This window comes from Struthio camelus, chromosome 6 (genome assembly GCF_040807025.1).
Source record: "Struthio camelus isolate bStrCam1 chromosome 6, bStrCam1.hap1, whole genome shotgun sequence".
NCBI classification, from domain to species: Eukaryota; Metazoa; Chordata; class Aves; order Struthioniformes; family Struthionidae; genus Struthio; species Struthio camelus.
The window spans coordinates 2757578-2781371 of record NC_090947.1 but is presented as its reverse complement, the minus strand read 5'-3'; the positions used below and the strand labels follow the sequence as shown (position 1 = coordinate 2781371).

Below are 23794 nucleotides of genomic sequence, written 5' to 3'. Positions count from 1 at the left end.
AGTGGGCTGAAAGAAGACTGAAGAGCAATTGGGTGAGGAATATAGCACTGCAGACGTGAAATCCTGTAGTATAGCAGTTAAACTATTGAGTGTCCCACTAGGGTGGATTCTATTTGAATTCAAGTTAGAATTGTGTAGATGCTATGAAAGCATTGTGTGCATGTTTAATTGGATATTTATCTAATTTAAGATTGTGTAAAAGCAAGCAGGTTGAGATGTGGCCATCTAAGGCTAGAAATGAGAGCATCTTCTTTACATGGGGTTTATCACACTTCCTAGTGTGAAGGATATCCAGTTATTGTATACTTTCAATTCCTAGATCTTCTCAAGGGCCCTTATGAATGACATTCCTCGCATTCCTTCCTTTGCTGGAAGGAACTGATCAAGCTGGGGAGATGGGAAGCAAGCTGCAAACCCTATCAAACTGAAGCCTGAGCTTGCTTTTCCTCCTGCTGCCCCCGTGGTATTCCCAATCCAATGAGTTTGATATGAACATCTGATCCCTCCCCCTTGCCTTTTTGCCACAGTAAGAAAACTCTCCACTGTTTGCCTTCCCTAGAGCAACTTTAAAGAGGAGCAAGTTAGACTATTCATGACAATAATTAAAGGCCTATTCATGACAATAATTTGGACTTTGGCTGTAAACCATCTACGTGCCTTGGGGGACGAGGTCTCCTTTTGTGAAAATCTGTTCCAGATAAAGCATGCTTGACAACTTTGTGTCATAACTACCTTTGATTTTTCATTTTGGTACTGTAAATGAGCAGACTTCTAATGTATGTGCTTCCAGGTACTCAGATTGCTTTATAAAAAACACCCCCCCCCCCACCAGAAAAACTGTCTTTTAAATATACTGAGAACTGATGAGTCTTGCATTCCTAGTATTGCAACACAAGGTGTTCTCTGTTCTAGACTGTAAATATTTATCTCTTGTTGAAGCAGAGCAGTTACTATTGGGAACTGATCTGGCATGCTTAAACGTTTTCCTTAAGGAATTTGTTTCCTTTTATTTACAGTGTTATCATATATTTAAATTCCAGGGCCTCAGAGTATAGCTCTGAGGCTTGTTCTTAACACTGGCAACGAAAAATCTAAATTATCACAGCCTCTGAGTGCAGATAACTGAATTCTGAGCATATGTTGTAACCAACTAACAAGTGTGGGTGTGAAATCCTAGCAAACATAAGAAAAGGTACTAATGTTTTACTGCAGCTGCAAGAGGACTACTAAACGAGAAGGCCTGCAAGCCCTATCACTGAGTGCTTTCTTGGCACTGTCGTGTTGGAACATAAATGTTTCACACTCTAGCATTTTGCAATTGCTTGCCTCTTCATTCCTCCATGTGTGGATTTCCTCTTCCTGAATGGACCCTCTCATCAACCATTGTTGCATCTCCATGTAGCCTCCCTGCCAGCAGACATACTTTGTCATAACCCTTTTTTCCTCTGTCTTCAGTGCTAAGAATTTTACTGAGTGATCTCTTATTAAGTTGTTATATGTCATATTTACTGCAGAGCTGGAGAGATCTATAGATGTTTTCCTGCAAGTGGTAATGTCTGAATCCTCACTACTGGCTAAAGGTCCTGCTCTTGAAGAGTTATAGGTTGCTTTAATCTCTGTGCAGTGGCTTACACTTCTGGGTAATGTTGTTTCTGGTGTTTTGTGTTGTATGCAGGAGACTTATTCAGCCTGGAAAGAAGGTCTGATTTTCCTTTTTTAATCTTCATAGCTTTTGTACAAACTCGTATTTTTTGTCACTGACACTTACTGAAGTTGCTGTGTTCCCTGTGCTTGTTAGATAGCTGACTTTCCAGGTGGACTTTGCCTCTAAAGAGAGGCCAAGGGCTGTTGAGCAGATGTCCCAGTTGGAATACCCTTTTGTCTATTAGGAAATGATCAGTTATTGAATTTGAGTTCAGTCTCTGCTTAAAGAAAACTGCATCCAGTGACCAAAACTGTCTTGTTTACAAATAGACAAGATATATGTCTCAGGAAAGGTCCAAAACTGGCTTTTGAGCTTGTCTTTCTGGTTCAGAGGTGGTAGGCAGATAAATGAAATGAAAATAAAAAGAAATAACTGCTTTGGCTTCAGTTTTTTCTTCCCTCTTTGACTGATGTTTCTTCTTAAAACTTCAAGGATGACAAATGGATGTCCAAATATTGCCTTTTTGAGATGATACTTAGTAGATGACAACCTGAGAAGTTATCAAGCTACGTGAACCTTAGCTCTAGCTCTACAAAGTTTGACTTCAGGGATGCATGGTCAATATGGCCTTTATTTTCTTCTCTCTGAAATCTTGTGTGTAATTTACTTTTATTGGCTTCATTGGCAAGAAGATCTTTCCTCATTTGTGGAAATGTTTCTAACTGCCAATTGATGCAACTTTTGGAGGATGTTTTACAGCTTTGTATGTGTGGTTGTTCTTGTTGCGTGCAAGTTTTCCATTGCCCTGCAATGTGAGGGCTGTATTTTGCGGGTGGGGGAACCTCCCAATCCTCTGGCCTATATGTCCTCTTTCTTATGTGTAAACGATTGTTAAGGAAGAGGAAAAAAAGTAAATAAATAGGGCAATGACCCAAAGGTATTTATGTTTACATGAATGCAAGTGCTCTTACTTAGTTCTGGTCAACATTTCTTGTATTTTTATTGTGCTGAAGTGATGCTGTAGCAGTTTGGTTCTCTTCAGCCATAGCAAAGAAGAGTCCACATCTGTTTCATCTGTTCCTTGTTTTGAATCCTTCAAACCGTGAATTGACTCTTTCCTTCCTGTTTGCTTTCTCCCCTTGTTACGATGGGAGTCACCAGGCAGTACTGTTTGTGTGGTCCTTCAGACTCACCCTTAGTGCACCAGGAGAGGACAGGAAGGAAGTACTGTATCTTGTTAATGGGAATTTTTTGCCAACCTCACATTGCAGGTCAGCTTCCTGCTTGGAAAAAGAAGGGGGGGGGTTGTGGAAGAAAAGTTGGGGGAGGGAAAATCAAGACCTCAGGAAGCAGTTTTTTGTAGGTACGTGGGGATGATACGTTCTTCTCTGTATATAATCAAAAATATTATTCCCCTATGCACTAGGCTAAGGAGTCACTTGGTTTCTGGCAGTGAAAACAGCTGTTTCGTAAAGCTGCTGGTTTTATGGGACCTGAAGTACCTGTGTGACTCCAGCAGTGTGGTAAATACCTTCTAGGCTTTCTTCCTCTGGGGTGCAGATATGTGTTTTTTCCACCCACAGTTATGCCACAAAATAAAAACTGTAGGTATATGGACTAATTTCCTCTAATCAGTTGGTAAGTGTTTTCACCTGGGCTGTAGAAAACCCAAGGAGCAGTATTCGTGGTCTTTATCTGGATGTGTATTTTCCTTTGACTTCAGTCAGTCTGTGATGTAAGCCGATATTGAGGAATGATAGTGTACAGTCAGAACTGGATATTTGAGTAAGTTCTTGCTGCGGGTCTTAATGCTATTGGATTACCCTGAATTTAAGAACACAATGGGATTATTGTTTTGCCCTGTAAACATGTATTAAACTGATACAGATTATAGCACTTCCAAATCAGAGTTGGAAGAGTTAATGTTCAAAGTGATTCATAAATACTGTGATAGTCAGAGGTGAGACACTGTCATAGTAGAAAACTACTTGTTCATTATTTCCTTGAATGAGAAGTAAACTTGTCTTGGTCAAAGTGAACTGTTCTGTATAATTCCATGTTGGAGTTATGCAGCTTCTTTAATACAATGTATTTTAGCAGTCTTGAAGTTATTTTACTGGCTTCTTGCACTCCTGGTGGAAATGAGCGTCTCTTTACATATTTACAGATTTTTGTGCACTTGGCTATAAGTTTCTCTGCTCCTTTTCACTTGATCTTATCTCCTCGTTCTATTTCAGGGAAAAACTTAATTTTCTCAAGAATCAACTTCCCCCTCTCAATCTTGGAGCATTCTTTGCATACAGAGCATTTTGAGGTAACAGGGGCATGTTTGCTTTGCAGGCCCTGCATAATAAGGTTGCTAGAATTTAAAACTGTTGCTGAAACATAAATTTTCAGAGCATACTAAAATCTAAAGGAATTTTGTCCTTTGTAGGGTATCAGCAGTAGCTTCTGCATGTTCACCGACTGCCTACAGAAAGGAACTGCAATGTTAGCAGTGGTTATTAACATCCATTTTCAAGCCCCTTTTTCCTTTGGCATAATGTTAATTACTAATCATTATGTTCACAGTGATACAAGATGTGTCCAGATTATCATTAAAAACGATAAAACCCAAGATTTTTAAATTACATTGTATTCCTTCCTGTCCACTTACTTCAGCATATTGCACGTAGCAGCTCATAGAGCAAAGGACTTTTGTGTTATAGCTTCCTGGAAATTCAATATAGCGTAGTTTTGGTAGTTCGTGGCTGTTAATCTTGGAATCGGAGCAACTGCTTCTGGTGTATTACCTGAAACTGTTGTGTGAAGATTTAGGATAATAAGTAGATTAAGACACTAAATGAACAGCTTAAGATTAAATTGTTAAAGTTATTTAATACCTTCGGATATTAAAAGACATTTAGGGTTTTTTAATGAAAAACATTCAGAAGAGTGTAAAAAGACTAACGTTTGGGCAAGCATGTTATTTTGATAATTGAGACAGCTGAAAAGGGACAAAGCAAGGTTTAAATTGTTTTGCTTAATTCCAACAGTCAGAGTGTTTTCTAGGGAGGAATGTTGTGTACATGTTGTTAAATAGTGCACAAAGCCAGAACAGCAGTATACACTTCAATCTACAGCTCCTTTGGTGATACGGAGTAGATCATAGAAACTTAACAGAAGGTGAATTCCTTCATATCTAAGCTAAGGGTTTAAGCCTTCCTTGAAGATAGTGGATTGAAGTCTGTTTTTTTTCAACTGGCAGTTGACAATGTTGTAAAATCTATTTTAAAAACACAGCAGATACTCTCTGTCTTTGAAATATGTCCCAGTTTTTGTGGCTTTACAATCCAGGCTTATTTCAAGAAACAATTTCAATTTGTCTTGCTGTGTCCAAGCTGTGCAAACAGACAAAATGGGCTATATAAAGTGTGGTCTAAATCATAAAGTAAACGAGGATCTTCCTTCACTCTGAGTTAAATAGTAATCCTAATGTTAGAAGTAAACTCTTGATTCTGTGATTCTGTGAAAGCTTGATGGAATCCCTCTCTATAGGTAACCTGCCAATGTCACTTTAAGGAGGTGTCTTGTGCTTCTTTGCTTCAATGGTATTTACTCACTTTTTTTTTTTTGTAATGTGAGTTGTTTCTTCCTTGCTTTTGTTAGTGTTTTTTGGGTGCCAACTTGAAATTTTTAACTGAAGGTTCAAATGTTAAAGAGATGTTGGTTGTTGAAATGAACTAAGTAGGATTACATTTTTAACACATGAATTAGCATTTCTCCTTTCTAGTAACTGAGTTCACTTTCTGTTCTGGTCATGTTTGTGGTTTGAGAGTGTGACCTCTAATTTAAAAAATGAAGAAGATGGGAAAGCCTGAAACTTTCATGCAAATAAAGGCATAAACTTGTTTTGTCTTCCTCTGGTGACTGTTTGGTTGCTAGCAGGCTTACATAGTTGACGTGCTCGGTGTCTCGGCAGCTTTGACAAATAAGCCATAACTTGAGCAGTGTGTGTAGGGCTAGTCTATGTTCCTAGAGGTAATCTAATGTGCTTCAGGCATGACCCAGGAGGTAACGTAGTCTGTGGGAAGCTACCAATGCTATGAGGTAGGTATTCTCTGTGTAATAAGCTTCAGGCTAAATAGCAGCATGTGGTAGAAAAAAATGATTCTCTGGATTCTTCCAAAGGAGAAGAATGACTGCTAACTAATACTTTATACACACACACACACACACACACACACACACAAAATAAATCCAATTCTAGCCACAGTTTAAACTTCCTTTCATGGCAAGGGTAACAGTCAGCTGATGTTTTAGTGCTGACAGTTATCTGATTTTTCCGTGTTTGACTCACAGCTCTGCTGTGCTCTTTCAGGTATATGTTGACATCACTTTTCATATGCTGATGAGGGGAGGACAAAAGGTTTTCATAGTAATAAAAAAAAAAATAAATGCAATATTGCAGTTTAAAGGCAAATGTATAGTTTTTGTTCAGCACGGTGTTCTTTAGTTATATGTAAATTTTGAGATTAGGTGAGGCATCTTAGAAAATCTTTTGAGTAAAACGATAAGCAAGTATATAATGTGCTGCAGCTGTACATCATAACATCTTTTGATAGGCTGTAGGAAAAACAGAGGTACATTAAAAGCAGAAATGGAAAAGTAATACCAAAAGTTAGTTAGGACTGGGGTCTTCATGTGGAAGATGGAGAATGTGAGAGGGATGGTTCCTATACAGAAGAGTTCGACCTTATTATCCACCCTTCTTATTATGGTGGTGAAGTCCCAATGCAATAAGAATGGAACAAGAGCTGGGACTGGGGAAAACAAGGCAATTGGCTGAGTGGTGCCCCCACCCCTACAGAAGAGGGGGGAATATATGCTTCTTTCTCTCATGTAATCAGAATTCTGATCTCTGGTTATATCCCAGATTTAGAAGCTCCTAGGTTTTTGCTTTGCTGTGGGAAGTGCTTGTGTTTTGGTAACAGTATTAACTTTAGAAGAAGAAATGTGCTTCAGTGTAAGGAAGAAGTAATAAAAGTATATGAAAATGTAAACTCTGGATCTCATGATCCTAGCTTCTGTGGATGAGCTACTGCTGTTGTCAAATGCGTTGGGCAATAGCCAGAGTTGAGGGTGCTTACATGAGATCTGCTTTCTTTCCTCCAGTATGTGTTAGCAAATGCAGTCCTATTTCTGTGGTGATCTTATGGGAAATAGAGCTTAGGAGCGTGTGTATGAATGTGGAACAAGTCAGGGTTCTAAGTCATCCTCTTTGGTGACTAGAGCCAAATTTAGTTATCTCAGCATTGCTGAACTTACCCGTATGTATCAGTGCATTGCTGACCAGTTCTGGTCTACAACCTTTTGTCTGCACCTGAGTTCTATCATCTTGTGCCAATGCAGCATTAGTCCCACTGATGTGGCAGTGGTGGGAGTAATGGTTATGTACATGCAGGGACAGCTGGCAAATCGGTCCCTGTCAGTGATGTGAGGGCTGTAACAGCAGGCGTGTTTGCATGGTATGTCACCTACATTTAGAAAATGCAATTGATGTTGTCCTCAAACAAAATAACTTTGAAATGTTGCAATAGCTCAATAAGTTTTCAAAATGTTAATTAAGGAATAGAAAAAACTTCCTTGAACTGAGCTAAGTGGTGTGCCCCCTTCTTCCCGAATTGTTGATAGCTGGATGAAGCTCAGTCAGTAGGCACAGATGCTTGAAGGAACCCTTCTGTCTGGGATGGAGAGGTCAGCTTGCTTGCTGGAGAAGGGGAGATAGAGGTAGTGCAGTAGTGCTGAGATGGCCCAGCCTCAGAAGCAGTAGGAGGGTAAAAGTGGAAATTTGCCTCATGCTATATGAATTTTGACTGATTTTTAGTCTGTGTTGTTAGCATGGTGTGTATGGGTTGTAGGATCTTTCTTTGTGTTACTATTTTGCAGTGAGCAGCGGGGGCTAAATGCTCATTTGAAGATGATGCGGCTTGTTTTGAGATATGTTTCTTTCCAAGAGCAAGTCAAAGGTCAGAACTTAAGAGCATGATGAAAAATATGTGGGAATGGCTATGCAGTTAAAATCATGCAGTGAGCATGGAGTACTTAAGAATATGCATAATTGAGTTTCTGGTTAAACATAATGCTGGTTAAAACTAGCATTGCAATGTAATCACTTTCAAAAGAAACTCATTGAAATGTTTTACTGGACAAAAGAACTGCGCAAGTTATGTGACAGGATTGCTTGAGTGTACAGATTGTAAATTTTCTCTTGGTAAGCAGATAGCATTCAATAAAAAACCTCTAACCTTAAACAGTGTTTATTCTTTAAGAAAAAAATCAATATTCCTTTTCCAAGTTAATGAAGTAATTAACAGTGATTGATGACACATTTAATGTACTCAGCTATTTTATGTTGGTAGACCAGATGGGTTAGGCACAGTCAGTGACCAGTAATTTTGATTCTTCATCAGAAAGAACAAGAAGTTCAGATGTGGGCTGTAACAGCTGAAGTACATGAATTAAAAAAGGTAGCTGTTTTTCTCTGTCTTCCTCTACCTATATATATGGATTTTAGAAAAAGAATTGTGGATTGTTCATTTTTAGCAGGTGAGAAAGCTAACCTGTACTAGCCTTAATTGGTGAAAATATGATTGGAAACCTGAAGTTGTTTCCCAGAACTAATTATATAAGTGTCAGTATCTCTTTTTTTTTTTTTTTTTCTTATACTCTGATGCTTTGAAAAAGAAAGGAAATGTATGCAGAAGAAGTCAAAGAAACTTTGAGGGTTTTGCAGGTTGAAGGCTGCATTATTGAAGCAGTCTATTTTAAAAATGGTGGTTGGGTGCAGGAAATTTCTAGCTCTATCCTGTTTCCCCAGTGCTGCCTCCTATGCTAGCAACATGTAAGAAGAAGACTTAGAAAATTTCTCCAGTGCATACATCATATGCTTTATGGTAATGGGTGTCAGCAGAGTAGAGAGGTCTCAGTGCTGCTGAAATGTTTGAATGCGACTTCAGTCCTGTAACATACAGACTGTACCAAATCTACAGCATGGGAAGTATTTAAATGTTAGGATGCATTGAAAGTTGCTGAAACTTTAATTTGCATGAACTCGGGGGATCTTAGAAGAATATCACAGTTGCTGAAGCATTGTTTTGATCACATGTATCAGTCAGAAGCCTCAGATGTTCTGGAGTTTGGAGTAGAATATTTCAGTCAGAGATGTGATTGCTGTCTCCTGAGGAAACTCTTCCTGGCATTGAGAATGCTATTAGGGAAACTTTTATGAGAAGGAAAAAAAAATATATTTGTATTTTTTTTTGTCACTTCTCAATTATGTCTTTCCAAAGAGTTCTGATTTCTGTGCTTCTAACTTAAGTTTGTTTTAGGATGCCCAATAAAAAAAGAACGAAGGAGATGGGTGTTGTCTACAACCCCACAGTACTTATGTGCCTTTTGTCAAGCACTATTCTCAATGTTTTGATTTGAACTCTTCTCAAATCCTAAAGTGCCAAGATGAAGGAAGAACAAGGGATAGGGTAAGAGGACTTCAGGAAAATGCCAAGACAAGGAGTAGCTCTTTACGGGTAACTCTTTTCTTTACAACTTATACCAATTCCTCCAAGGCTTCAGTAGCAGCTGGAACAGCCTCCTGAGGCAGACTTTTATCCTTCCTTTCTCCCTCCCACGCGGTTCCATCTGTGAGGCTGCTTGTTCTTGCTGCTCTTGCTGAGAAACTGGATCAAGCTCAGAAGCGTCCTGCTCTTTCAGACCCTCTGCCAGAGTCTTGCTACTCAGGGAGGGTTCTGTAATCCTGCAAATCTACATATTCCCAGGTTTTACAGTCGGCTGCGTTTTTGAAACTGCGACTCTTCTGTGAGCTATGTTCCTGCTTGAATCTAAAACTTTTCCAAGCTGTTGGCCACTTTAAATAGGAGTTTCCACAGACTGAACGTGAGGTGGTATTTCCAGATTTCTCAGGGCTCTTAAAGTATAATACTGTTTTCAGAATCTCAGACTATGCATCAGATGATTGAGGTCCACTTGTCTGCGCGTGGTTGTTTCCAAAGCCTTGGCTTTTTGCCTGTACGGAAATTTGAGATACCTTATGGAGTACTGCTTCTATAGAAACACTTAGTAAGGTCCAAAAATAGAGGAGATGCCCGTAGGTACCTCATCTTCAGATTTCCAGTAGTATTGCTATTGGTGTTTGGTACAGCATATTTTATCAGAGTAGTTTTTATAAAATCTTTGAAGGTTGAGTTAACGCTGATACTCTTCTTCAGTGCTAGCAGTACACAAGAGCCACAAAAATGTTTTGGGTTTCATGGTGTCCACTAAACAATCCATGGCTTTTCATTTTAAGATGTGAAGGAGACACCTTCAGTTTTCAAAGCTGGTGTAATTGTTGGTTAAGGCAGTGATTTGCTGAAGTGCCTGCATGTTACCACAAGGGATTTTGGGCAAAATAGAATACACTTTGTGCATAAGTAATTGTTGATGTAAAGCTTCATGAGGAAAGTGCATTTAACTTACTTACAGACTTCTCTTAAGGCCCAGCTCTGACAGCTGCAGATATGCGCTAATCTAGCTCTGAAATGGGGGAAGTGGTCTTCACATCTGCCACTGAAATATCACTTTTCCCTACGCTTTCAGTTTGGGCTGGTGTTTTAGCTTTTGGACTCTTATAACTGAAGTGCAAGGGCTGCCATACCAGAGATCAGGCAGTTTTAGCAGCTTATTTCACTTCAGAAGACAACGGAAAAGAGTCTTGGAAAGTGGACCTTTATTTAAGGAACTTGCCATGGGCATTAGTAGTAGAGAATTTTGTCTCATGGCGTCAGAAGCAAAGAGATACAAAACTGCAGGCATTAATTTTTCTTGACTTGTTTATTGATGTTTTGTTAGAAATAATCTCATTATGTGTATATGTTTGCTACTCTTGAATAGCATAGGATTAGTTCAGTGTTCATGAAATAGCTCACAGTTAACTAATAATATCTTGTCATTTGTGGTCACCGTTCATTTTGTTTTCTTTTAATGTTGGATGGCGACTTCAGTGCATGTATAGTACCACTTATGTTGCAAAGACTTGCTTAGCAAGCTTTTGCCTAAAATAATAGAAGAATTGCTCCCAAAGCAACTACCAGAGGTTATCTAGCAATGTATCACAGCCTTCTCCGAAGGAATCGCATAAGTACAAAGTAGGTTCAGTTATTCTTGAAGTCTTGATATGCAAATGCTGTTATTTAACAGTTAGGACAAATACAGTTTGAGAAGTAATCTCTTTCTTAGCATTACACCACACAAAACCTGTCACAAAGTTACAATATAAAGTGTGAGCATATAAGCAGTAAATCTTCACAGCGTATATTTGAAAGTGGGAATTTAAGGGAGAGGAGGAAACGCAGTATTTGTTCTGCTCTAGGCTGTCATGTGAGAACAGCACTTATGACTGGCATTGAAATGTCAGCATTTGCTAAACAAATACACTGTAGTTTAATTCCTTGAAGTACTGGGTAATGCTTTGTATTTCATAGAGTTTAGTCCGTTTGAATCATTGGGTTGAGCTTTTGATCTTAAAAGGGTATGTGCCTCTGGCTTTACTACTGCCAGATAAGAGTGTAGAAATAAGTCTAGCAAAGATGTGATGCTGTAGTAATAAGGGCTAGGCAAGCCAGTTTGGATCTGTACTGTGAAATGCATGTGCATATTATACTAGTGGTAAGAAACTGTAACATCTGTATTAGGTTGTGTGTGTGTGCTTTATTTGTTTTTGTTTTTTGCCATTATACAGTTCTAACTGTAATGAAGGCTTCAGGCACTAAAGCTGATTTTACTTTCTGTTAATCCATGTGAATACTGGAGTACCATGAATATGTTTGAGTGTAATAGCAAGTGGAAGTATTTTCTTTGACTAAAATGAATGCGCATGTATTGACTGTGGAAATTAATGAAGGGTTTTATATTGGACTGAAGTCAGATACCAGTTATAAGAAGGAAACTCAACATTTTGCAAGATGGAACTCTGTCATGTCAGCGTAGGACAAAGAAGATTTGAGCACTCTGTGTGTGTGTGTGTGGCGGGGTGTAGGGGGGGGAACAGTGAAAGAACTGAGTATTTCTAAAGTCCTGGGAGGGGAAAAAAGGATGCTTGGATCTGTTTCCCTCCCCACCCTTTCCCCTGGGGAACTAATCTAAAACCATTGAAATCTGATGACCATCAACCTCAGTGGGCCTTTGCTGTTCATCCTTAATGCCTTTGCTAAAATTTTAACAAACCTGTTTACAATGGCCCTTATTGTGAGGGCAACCTTGTAGTGGATTAAGGCTTGAGACTTCCTCCTTCTAAAGCCCACTGGATGACTCGAGTATATTACCAGTGAATTAGTTGTTAATGTGGAAAACCAAATTTTTTCTCTCTTTCTTTGCTAGTGCTATTTGCATGGGTTGGTGGTAGGCTTTTGTCTTTAAAGATACTTGATGTGCAGTCTCCAGCAGCATGGAAGGGGATGTAAGTAGGGAGTAACGCAAGAACAGGCCATGCACGCACGTAGTGCTGTTTCTCTGAAACATTCTCCCAGTGAGCCAGTGACTTGTCTCATGGATTTCCTGGCCTTATGGAAAAACTCTTGATGTTTGTTCTTTTTGCCTGCAGCATCCTGAGTCAGAGGTTCTCAGTGCAACTACGTATTGCTGGAAGGAGTAAGTAATACTCCAGCTTTTTGGTTGTTTTAACATGCTGCACAATTCCCCCCCCCCCCCCCCCCCCCCCCCAATCCCCCACCTTCAGTGCTTCTGTCTCCCCCAAGCTTTCTCCTGGAAAAAGTACGGAAGAACTTCTTGTGGTGAAAGAAACAGATGGAAAATGGTGATTGGTGAATTGTGTTAGCATGATTCTGCAGACCATCACTGTAATAACCTCCAGTCATTTCTGTTCCAGCCTGAAAACTTGTAATCTTAGTCTGCGTAGGAAAGTTGTGCCACATCTCTGATCACTTTTTCTTGCCCTTCTTTGAAAATCTTCCAGTTATGCTGTGTACTTGGAAACAGGGCAGGAGTTCAGATTTGCACAAAATCTTATGATTTTGAAGGAACTGGATTAATACAGCAGCCAATTGATATTCTATTTCCTATTAATGTCATTATATTCTGGTTGCTTATCTGTCCACGACTGAGTGTTAAGCTGATGGTATGTTTTTATAGAGCGCTCTGTTTATAGCAACATCTTATTCCTGCATACCGTGTTTAAAGAAAGAAACACGACTTAAAGCTACTTGAGAGGACATCTGACAGTGTTTGAGGCCTGCGAGTATGTTCTCTGGGTGAGCTCTGTATTGATATTGTTGAAACTGTAAGACAGCTAGCACTTCAGGAATGGACAAATGTTTGTGAAACTCTTAGGATAGATTCATGAAAGCTGCATAGCTGTCTTCTGTTTGAAAAGTAAGAGGTGAAATGGTGTTATCGAAGAGCTGGGTGGGTCCTCTGAACTACCACTGTTATTTTTGTCAGCTTGCAAAGTGGCAGCTCTGGAGACTTGGCTCCTACAGAGAATAGTCACCCTGGATGACTGTTTACACTGCCTATGCTATAAATAAAGACACAGTAAATCATTTTGTGGTCACAGTATATTATTATTATTTTCAAACAACTATATGTCTCCTCTCTATTCCTTGTCTCCACCTCCTGTCACATTACAGATTCTATATTGGCAGTCTTTTAAAACCAACTCCTGAAAAGCAAGATTTTTTCCCCCCTCCCTTCCATCCCCTGGGTTCTGGACCTGTTGTCGGATGAGAGATTTGATCAGAAAGCTTCAGCAGAGGAATTGATTTGAACCGTGTCTGTGGAACTGTACGAAGCATGTGCATGCTGCAGAGCTAATTCTTTTGCAGACTGCATGTTATGAGCAGAAATCCAAGCAAACATCATGTTGTGGCTGTCGTCATACTAAATACAGAGTGTGGGACTGCTAAACTTGGCCTGTTAACCCAGCAATTAAAGGATTCAGGAATCACAAATACTACATGATAGGTTTTAAATCTTTTGTTATCTGTACTTATATCTGTAATGTCAGGCAGATGTCAGCAGAACTTACCTATCTTCCAAAGAGCATTAATGTGTTTCCATGCTTTTTGGAGGCCGAAACCCATAGTATTGGAATGCTGCTAGGCACTGAAGAAATGCCAGGATCAACGAGGCATTTGTCAAAGACCACTTTGGTTGTTATGTATGGTTTATGCCCTATTTTAATGCATTGAGTAAGCAGGCAGCTAAGTTTATGCTTAACTTAGCTAACAAAATCACTTGAAAAACCTCTGGAGTATATATCTTGCTGTATGGGGGTGTTGATGGTATGTGCCTGACAAGGTCTGCAGATGAAGCAGTCATTGATCTGGGTATCCAGAAGCAACTTATTTGGCTTAAAGCAATCCTGAAACTCTGCCCTTAGGCCAAGATTTTTATCTTGAATGAAGTACCATATTAGTTTAGGTTCTGAGAAGTAGAGATTTGTAAATAAAGTGCTATCAACTCTTTAACTACTGGTTACTGCCCATCTGTAGCAATCACAGAATGGTTGAGGTTAGAAGGCACCTCTGGAGATCAAGTACAAAACCCCTGCTCCAGCAGGGTCACCTACAGCATGCTGCCCAGGATCGTGTCCAGGTGGGTTTTGAGTATCTGCAGGGAAGGAGGCTCCACAGCCTCTCTGGGCAACCTGTTCCAGTGCTTGGTCACCCTCACAGGAAAGAAGTTTTTTCTCCTGTTCAAACAGAACTTGCTGTGTTTCAGTTTGTACCCACTTCTGAGTACCACGGAGAAGTCTGGCCCTATCCTCTTGACACCCTCCCTTCAGATACTTGTAGACATTGATGAGATCCCCTCTCAGCCTTCTCTTCTCCAGGCTGAACAGGCCCAGCTGTCTGAACAGGCCCTGCCTTTCTTCAGAGGAGAGATGCTCCAGTCTCCTGATCACTTTTGTAGGCCTTCCCTGGACTAGCTCCAAGAGCTCCATACCTCTCTTGTACTGGGGAGCCCAGAAGTGGACGCAAGAGGCACAAACTGAAACACAAACTGAACTTCCATCTGAACATGAGGAAAAAAACTTCTTTACTATGAGGGTGACAGAGTACAGAAACGGGTTCCACAGGGAGGTGGTGGAATCTCTTTCCCTGGAGCTAGTCAAAACCTGCCTGGATGTGATCCTGGCCCACGTGCTGCAGGTGACCCTGCTTGAGCAGGGGGGCTGGACTAGATGATCTTCCAACGTCCTTTTCAACCTTGGCAATTCTGTGCTATTCCAGATGAGGCCTCCCCAGGGCTGAGGAGAGGGGCAGGATCACCTCCCTCCACCTGCTGGCAACACTCTGCCTAATGTACCCCAGGCTCCCATGGGCCTTCTTGGCCACAAGGGCACATTGCTGACTCATGCTTAACTGGTTGTCCACCAGCACTCCCAGGTCCTTCTCTGCAGAGCTGCTTTCCAGCAGGTCAACCCCCAGCCTGTAGTGGTGCATGGGGTTATTCCTGCCTAGGTGCAGGAGCCTGCACTTGCCTTTGTTGAACTTCAGGAGGTTCCTCTCTGACCATCTCTCCAGCCTATAGAGATCCCTCTGAATGGCAGCACAGTCCGCTGGTGTGTCAGCCACTCCTCCCAGTTTAGTATCATGAGCACGCTTGCTGAGGGTGCACTCTGTGCCTTCATCCAGGTCCTTGATGAATAAGTTGAACAAGACTGGACCCAGGACTGACCCCTGGGGGGCACCGCTAGCTACAGGCCTCCAACTAGACTTTGTGCCACTGACCACAACCCTCTGAGCTCTGCCATCCAGCCAGTTCTCCATCCACCTCACTCTCCACTCATCCAGGCAAGACTTCCTGAGTTTACCTAGGAGGTGGGAGGCAGTGTCCAAGGCCTTGCAGAAGTCCAGGGAGACAACATCCATTGCAATAACTAGTACACATCTGGAATTGGGTGAGAAGAGGAAGGTAAACAGTCATATGGCAAAGCAGTAGGATTCCTATTTAAAAAGAAAAATAACCCACCTATTTCTGTAGCTGAGATACAAATGCAAACAGACTTGGAAGGCTATTAGATTACTTAGGTTGCCTAGTTCACATGTGTTTCTATATCTTTTAGTTGTTGTATAGGTGCCCAGTAGAGAAAAAGTGGTCTTGGAAAGTATGTAGAATACTCTAAACTGAATTGTGGGGCTCTGTTTGTGTGTGTGTGGCTTTTTTGGTTTTTGTGTTGTGTGTGTGTGTGTGTATGCACACGCAAACCTGGACATGCAGTGGGGGAGGGGGAAGATGAGAGAACTGCTGAAGGTTAGAAATGCAGTTTCTTTTAGAGAACTGCTAAACAGCTCTTTTTTATGATCATATTCTTAGTCCATCTTTCTGTCTTCTCCCTTGGCTATCTAACATACAACTTACTCTGTGTATAGGTGGCTTAACTGCATGTATGATGACCCAGCCTGTTGGTAAATCTGTTGTTATTGTCTCTGCAGCTTCTGGAAGAAGTAGATGAAGCTTGATGAAGATGTTCTAAGCAGTTTGTTTCTTTCCTTGGTCCAAATGATGACAAAAGGTCTGCTTGCTGTACTGCAAAGGACAGAGCATACTGTGATCTCTCTGATAGGAAAAGAATGAGATGGAAGCTAAACTGACCAACTGTGCCTTAATCTAGGGAAAGCGTGTAGTAAGGGATGGTGGTTTGCTGAGTCAACAGAATAACAAAAAAGAAGGGATTTTGCTGAGGCTGCACCCCTCCGGTCTGTCTCTTACCATATGGTGACCACAGGTATGGAGGCTCGTTGTCAGCTTGCAAGTGAGGTTACAGCACATTTGAGCAACAGTTACCTTCTGAACTAAGGGATGTGAGAACTACCGGTTCATCAGCCTGTGTGGTTTTAGGGGACGTGTGCTCTTGGGGGAACCTTGCTAGAAGTGTATTGGAATGAATAGCATTGATTTATCAGTAGTTCTCCTATTTCCAAAGCTTGTGTGTTTGCTTTTGGGTTTTTTGTTTGTTTTTTGGAGCCACAAGGGACCAAACTTTGAACTATACTTCTGCAAGGTAGAAAGCCTGATCTTGCTGTCATCTTGGTTAAACCTGATTGAACAAGACTGTGTTTTACACACCTGCTTATTTTAGTATGCTGCCTGCAATACTGCTTAATCTGTCTGCCCTGTTCTTTGGGACTTGTTAGTGTACTGTCTCGCGTGTGGATGATCTCTAGCTGTGTTTCTTTCTATGCCTAGTGAAGGACTCCCTATTGAAGTTCTTGGAAGTGCCAAAGCAGGCATGGTCAGCATGTGACTGCTTGTTGTCTGTCAAGGGAATTCATTTAGCCAGCAGACAGTCCTGAGGCTAGCTCACAGGTAGGCAGGTTAAGCAGAGTGTCCTGGCAGCAATGGTAATCCATCTCTCGCAGGCTTTTTCTTTGTGCTGGAACAGCCCCGTTGGTCTCACACAGCACTGGATTGAGTGTGTGTGCAACAGCAGTGCTGTCTATGCACAGTGGGGTGAAAGCTCAGGAAGCCTGCTGTGCACATGGGCCTCCCCTCCCAGAAGAAGGAAGGTGAGTGGCCCATCTGGCCAAAGTAGTTGTTATAAAATTTCTCAGGAGAGGATCATACTGCTATAAACAAATACACCCCTATCGCATATGGGGTTTAGTTCTTCTAGGCCGTGACCCACTCCTTGCCTATGCCTGAAGAGTTGTGTGAAGAGCACCTTGGGAAGATGCATGTCTCAAGATGGATTTGTTGTTCTTAAGATTGGAATATGCAGGCCGGAGGTGATCACCCCTATTCTGGAAAAGTAAAAGTGGAGTAAAAGTAAAACAAGCTTTTTTTTTTTTTTTTTTTTTGGTCCTAGGCATAGGAGGAGACAGCATCTTGCTTCCACTCCTAATCTGAGAAATGTTTTGTGAGAGAGTGGCAAAACCACACATTTGCATAAGCACTGTTGCCAGTAGGGGCCTCAAGACAGTTTCCAACTACTTTAGAAATGTCTCACAGGCCTGTACTCAGTTTAGCACAAGTGGTAATTGAAAAATAACATAGCAAGTTTGTTGATGAGGTAAGTTAGGAAGTGACTGCTGCTCGTATCCTGGGAAGGTCTGTTGCGCTTATACTTTACTTACTCTTCTAGAACAGATGGAGGAAATCTGTCCTTTCAAAAGAAAACGTTGCTTACATAGGTGAACCTCTTCTGTAGCTTTTCCATCTGAGTGTGATTATTTTGTGGTCTCTCTGCTCAGGCACTAGTAATCCCAAAACATGCAGAAGCTTAATATTGTAGATCTCTCGCATGCCTGACTGAAATTTAGCTAGAAATTAGTGGGAAGAGATGGGAACAGGGGAACCAGTGCTGCTGCTAAATGCATTTGCTGCTATTGTTTCAGTCCATTTTCTTCAGGAAATAAACGTACATCTTCTCATTGTTCATCTTCTATACTTCATTCTCGGATGGTGAAAATAGGCAGATAAATCTGTTAACTCTATTCTGAATCCTTTAAGTCTACACCTGTGATTGCTAATGCTATAACGTTATTTCAGATAAAAATTGCAAGTAAATCATGTTAATATTTGCTGATGCCTGGTCTAAGTTGACCTGACTCTTTTCAACAGAATGTGCATATTAATGGAACTGGAAGATCTTGAACACTTGGGATAGCAGAGACCCATAGGGATTAGAAATGACACTTAAGTAAATTTCTCTGAATTTAATGCATAGCATGAAAGAGCATTCCAGGTCTCTAAAAATGCAAGACGGCAGAGTAACTTGGAGAGCATTAATGCTGAGATACTTGGGGTTGAGGGAAACAGCCAATTAAGAGAGGACTTTTTATTGTAATACAGCAAGTAAGCCTCTCTGCTAAGCAGTGTATGCTTAGGCATTATATTGCAAACCAGGGAGGTACTGTCATAAAGCAGTGCTCATAAGTGACTGTGGTGGCATGTAACATAGTCTTAATACCTGTTTTTTTGCAGCCTTACCAGAAAGGAATGCAAATATCTAATGATAGGAGGGAGACTGAAGTTTAGCATGATAAGAACTCTTCCAATAGTAGATTGGACTACTTGAACTGTAATGGCATAGATAAATCATGGACAGATGCTTATTGTGCAAGCAGTAGCAGTAGTTTAAGCTATAATCATCCTCTGCCCGAGTAATATCGCTATCTCTTTGCTGGAGGTTACCACACCCACAGATCTGATGGTGGAGGGGTTCGGGGTGAGTGCTCCGTACTCTCCTTTGAGCAGAGCCAGCTGGATTAATATAGATGAGTTAACTAGTTGGCTTCTGCCAGCAGGCTGATTTCTGTCTGAAGTGGGTTAGGGAGTGTTGGTATGAACTGTTTTGCTAGCAAAGCTGTGGGGGCAGAAACATCTTGTTGGGCCAGCAAGGAGCACCTCTGAATACTAGTTATCTTTAACTTGCTTTTGTCAGAATCCAGAAGAGGTTACCATGTTAGCAGGCTCTACGTGCTGATGAAGTTTTCAATATAGAGGGAGAGAAATAAGCTGCAATTATGTGTAATTCTTCATATGAAGCAAATAACTGGCTGAATCTGTGTTAGCAGCTGTAACAGCACGTATCAGTGGTGGATCTAACTCTGTGAATGTTACAAACAGTGCAAGTTGATGGTGAGATGTCCTACCTGTAAAACGCGGTTGTTTAGAAATGCTGGATGCTGCTTTTTATACTACCAAAAAACTGCAGAACGTGAACTTTAAGACACATGACAGCAAGTTCTTTTGGTGTGAATATTTCTGATTCCATCAGAAGCACCAACTGTGAGGGCCTTTTTTGGGGTGGTGGGGGTGGAAGGAGAGGATGGGGTACAGTAAGTGAATTGACTCAGTGTTTGGTTTTGTTTCTGTTCTTCCTACCTCTAATATACAGCCTAAAAATAATTGGAGATGGTGGATTTTCCCTCAAGGCAATATGATTTATTTATTTCTTATTTTATTTTATTTTATTTTTGCAATCTGATTGAGGTTTGGGCAGGATAGGAGTGGAATTGATGGTGTGGGGTTCTTTCCCCTCCTGCTGCAAGACCACTTCTTGGCATTTGGGAATCTTTCTTTAAACTTCTTGGAGAACAGATGCATGAAGTACACATAGCACTCATACATATGGCTTTTAAAATATGGAAGCTGTTGAAGTGGCTTCATATGATACTGTTGAAGGATCAGAATTAATATGCAAGTTTAGGTCTTTAAGACTTGTATGTGTAGTTGAAATGTTTTATTGTTTGGCTGCTTTTCTTTTAAAGTGTTAAGTGTTAGTTTGCATTCTTTTATGGTTATTAACTAAAATTACATCCATAGTAAATTATTCTTTCTTATTCATAGTAAAATTATTCTTTCTGGAACCTTTAATGCCTGAAATGGTATCCTAGTTTAATCTTTTCTTCTGGAAAAAATGTGCAATGTAATGTACAAGTTAAACAGCTGTAAATCTTAGTTCTCTAATATAGCCATCTTTTTCTTTACAGGTTCCCATTCTGAAAACCATTAGAAGATATTCTGCCACCCTGTTGGATTACTTTGTATACAGCTCAGCATGTCATTTTGCCCTGGATTTTATACGGTGGCCATGATTTAATTTCCACTTCCTATTTCTATGTATTAGTGAAGCATTGGAGCTCTTAAGAGCGGCTTTTACTTGCCTGGAAACTGATCTATCTTGAATCCATTCTCAAAAGGACTAGACGTTACTAGCAATGAGCTCCCAAAGCCATCCAGGTAAGGACAAAATCCCTTTAAATCAAGTGACAACAGCAAAGCCACCATTGGACTTGGCCAAAAAAGTGCTGTATCTGAACTGCAGAATGAAAGGACTTTCTGCTGAATGAGCAGACTTTTTACTATGTTGAAATGATCATTCACTCCCTCTCCCAGTACTACTTTTTTTCCTACTTTGTTCTAAGCCTCAGGTTTAAAGTTGGGTTGCCTTTATCAGTTATGAGAAATTCCTGCCTATTTAGGTTTCTAATTGTTGTATTACATATCACTGAAACAGCTAGGTATTTTCTGAGATGTTAACTAAATGTTAATTTGTTAAATCTATGCTGATGTGTCTTAATGGTATATCATGTTCCTCTAAGGGAGTGGTCATGATTCTGCTGATGCGTCTTTATCAATTATTTAAGAAGAAAGCCCTTTCACTTTTAAAGTACTTTTTTAGTAAGAAAGAATAGTTTTGCTGGATCAAGAGTGAATTGATCCATCTCAGTGTTGATTGGGAATTATCAGTAATGTGTAATTTGTAATGTGTAACATGTAATTTAAGACAAATTCTTAGCAAATTCATTGCTACAATACTACATGTTTCTGTTTGACAGCAGGTTCTGCAGATGCTCAGGATTATGTGCTTTCTAGCTTAAGGTTGTATCAAGTATTTGTATCCAGCGAGTTTCAGGTAGCTTTATGTTAGGCAGACATTTCTTAGTTTGTGCCTTAGGTGGGAAATTTTGATTGTACTTCTTGCTTACCTTGACTATTTCAGTTTATGATAGGGAATAACGACTACTGGGAAGCAAGTCATCTGACAACACCAAAACCTGTCAAAGTACTTGTTTAACTATGGCTTTGACAACTTATTTTTGAGACTTCATTTTAATCAGTTGAGGGCTAACGGTCAAATAAAACTGAAATTAACAACCAAAGAACTCCAACCGCAACTATACAGTTCCTTAAATCTTAGAATATTTTTACTTTTGCTTCAGAATTATTTCTAGCAGTCCATTAGTTGTTTCTGAGGTTGGGAACAAGAAGTGCTGCAGTAAGTATGGGATGCTGGAGGTTACAAGCAGCAGTGTTAAAAATCTGACCCTTGCACAAGAAGCTAAATGATGTTATACATCTCTACAGTTATTAGTCTTTTGAAAAAGGGAAAAAAAAAAAAAAAAAAACTAGGCCTTTACATCTGTAATGTAGGAATCTCATAGATTTTGAAACTTGTTTCTGGTACTGTGAGAGTTGGGAAACAGGGCATATACACATGGGTAGATTGTTCTGCCCTTGGCTTGTGATGCGATTTGTTTTGCAGTGTTACATTTTTTTCAAGAGATCTGTCCTTCAAATAAGTTGGTAGTGCTTCTTTGCATGCATTTCTGCCTCGAATAAGAGGGTATTCCTAATGGCGTTCTGCTTTTTTTTCTCACAGTAGTGGGATATATACAACAAACAAACCTGATTTGGTATTCCTTTACCTCTTAAGGAGCAGCTTTCCAGATATTCATAGCATAGGTGGAAAGCCTGTGAATTAGGAAGGAGCGATATCATTGTGAGTTTGACTGTTCTGTTGGTGCAGGAATAATGGAGCCCCACTATCGATTAATTTCATTGTGTAGAAATACAGCTCAGACTCCATATTGACAGAAACTCTTGAAATGAAGATGTGATAGAAACTCAAAACATCTTCCAAGTGTTGCACTGGAGATTGTTTAAAGGGTACCGGAATCTTTATCGTGGAACATGGTCTTGTGGTGTATTTTTTCATGTATAGAATGGTGTTCTGCCTGTACACTTTGTATAAAAATATTTACAGACAGTATTTCACTTCCGTAACAATTTAGGTCTAATTTCCCTGCTGTCTAGAAATTGTATGTGTTTGTGCCATTCTTAGACTTGAGTATATTCTGATTGTGTTTCCAAATGTTGAGGTTGGATAATGTATCAAGATGGCTTTTTACCTCCAGTTTACACTGTGGAATCCTTACTGCTCATTTCTTTTATAGAGTCAATTTTGTAATAGGTAGTAGAAATATTTTCCAAACCTTGCTAAAGATGGTGTCTGGACTTCTTACATCAGATGCAATGGCTGTTTTCATTATACTGCTTCAGGTTGTTATTACTAATGATGTGCACTGTCTGGCTTTAACTCAGGAGCCTATTAAATCTTGCTTCAGTGGATGCAAGCTTTCTTCTCTAATATTCTCCAACCCTATCACTAATGGGATGTTTTAGAAACAGCACCATAAAATTGTTGCAATGTAGAAGAATGAAAAAGGTGCTGTCACTCCCCTCCGTCGAGGAAGCTCACTTGTGAGAAATGGTGCATACCGAAGACTTCTCACTGAATGAGGCTGAAAAAGATGGGGGGAACATTAACAAGTATAAGAAAAATATGACTTAGTTTCTTCCACCATCACTGCTATTTCTTCTGTTGTATTTTGGAGTAACTTATTTGAGACGACAAGAAATGAATTTGGAGAACTAGGAATGCCCGTGCTGGTAGAAGTGAATCCTTAGGAAGTTCCAGGAGGTAAATCTATCTGCTTTGAACTCTAAACGTAGAGTGAAGACCTTGACTTTTAGCTTACCGTTGGGCCAAAAACTCTCTGCAGTCTCTTACGTGAGCTTTAGGTTGAGGTAAGCAGCTCTTGTGAACTTACTTGCATGGGAATTTGAGACAAAAATGCATGTGGGTCCAGTACATTGAAGAATGTGACTCTTGTGCATTAGGAGCAAGAGGAGCAGGCAGTTGGCTGTCTGTCATGCCCCAAGTGTCACGTGTTCCCATCAGCTACGCAGTGCCAGCTCGTCTGGAAGGAGGTCCCCTTCGTTGCAGGTATTTGTAGGTTTTCTGGCAGGAATCTGCATCAGTTTGGGTGGACCTGCTTGGCGGGAGCTGTGGAGAAAGAGTCCCTGAAGCTGGAGGCGTGTGTGGCAGGGTGACAGGCTTTCCCTTGGACAGGAGGAAGGATGTTGCGTAGATCTAGTCAGGACAAAGCTTGGAGACGTCGCATGCCGTTTGGCTTTTGGCGCTGGAGCTGCTACTTTTTTCCAGCGTTGAAATGAAGCTGAAATAATGCTGAGATAATGCTATAATAGATCAACTTGTTGCAAAGTATCATTGAGAAAATTAGGTTAATTAAGATAATGTTTAGGATTATGACAAAGCTTGGGGTGGGAGGAGGCATGTTTAATTTCACTTTTCAGTAATGTGTTATGTTGCCCACAATTTAAACTGTCTTCTGTAATTTGTAACGCTGATGCCACTCATCCTGGTTGGCCTCAGTGCATATGTTTTTTTTCTTTATCAATGACCTTAGATAACTTCTTGCTGCCTCCTTCTGCCTCCCCCACCTTAAATTTTCAAGGGCCTAAGTTTCTCTGTCGTTTAGTTCTTTAATCAGTAAA

General features: G+C 40.4%; 1 protein-coding gene across 11 annotated transcripts in view; it reads left to right on the top strand.

Moving 5' to 3' along the window:
- The window catches only part of HDAC4 (histone deacetylase 4), a 293162-nt gene that overhangs the window by 11103 nt on the left and 258265 nt on the right, over positions 1-23794 (top strand). For 10 of the 11 annotated variants that reach the window (XM_068947757.1, XM_068947754.1, XM_068947760.1 and 7 more), the window contains exon 2: positions 20143-20392. In XM_068947757.1, coding sequence (XP_068803858.1) covers positions 20371-20392 — 22 coding nt within the window. In that variant the 5' untranslated portion in view covers positions 20143-20370. Of the gene's footprint in view, positions 1-20142; positions 20393-23794 lie in introns of those variants that run through there. The other variant, XM_068947763.1, reaches the window with a different exon arrangement.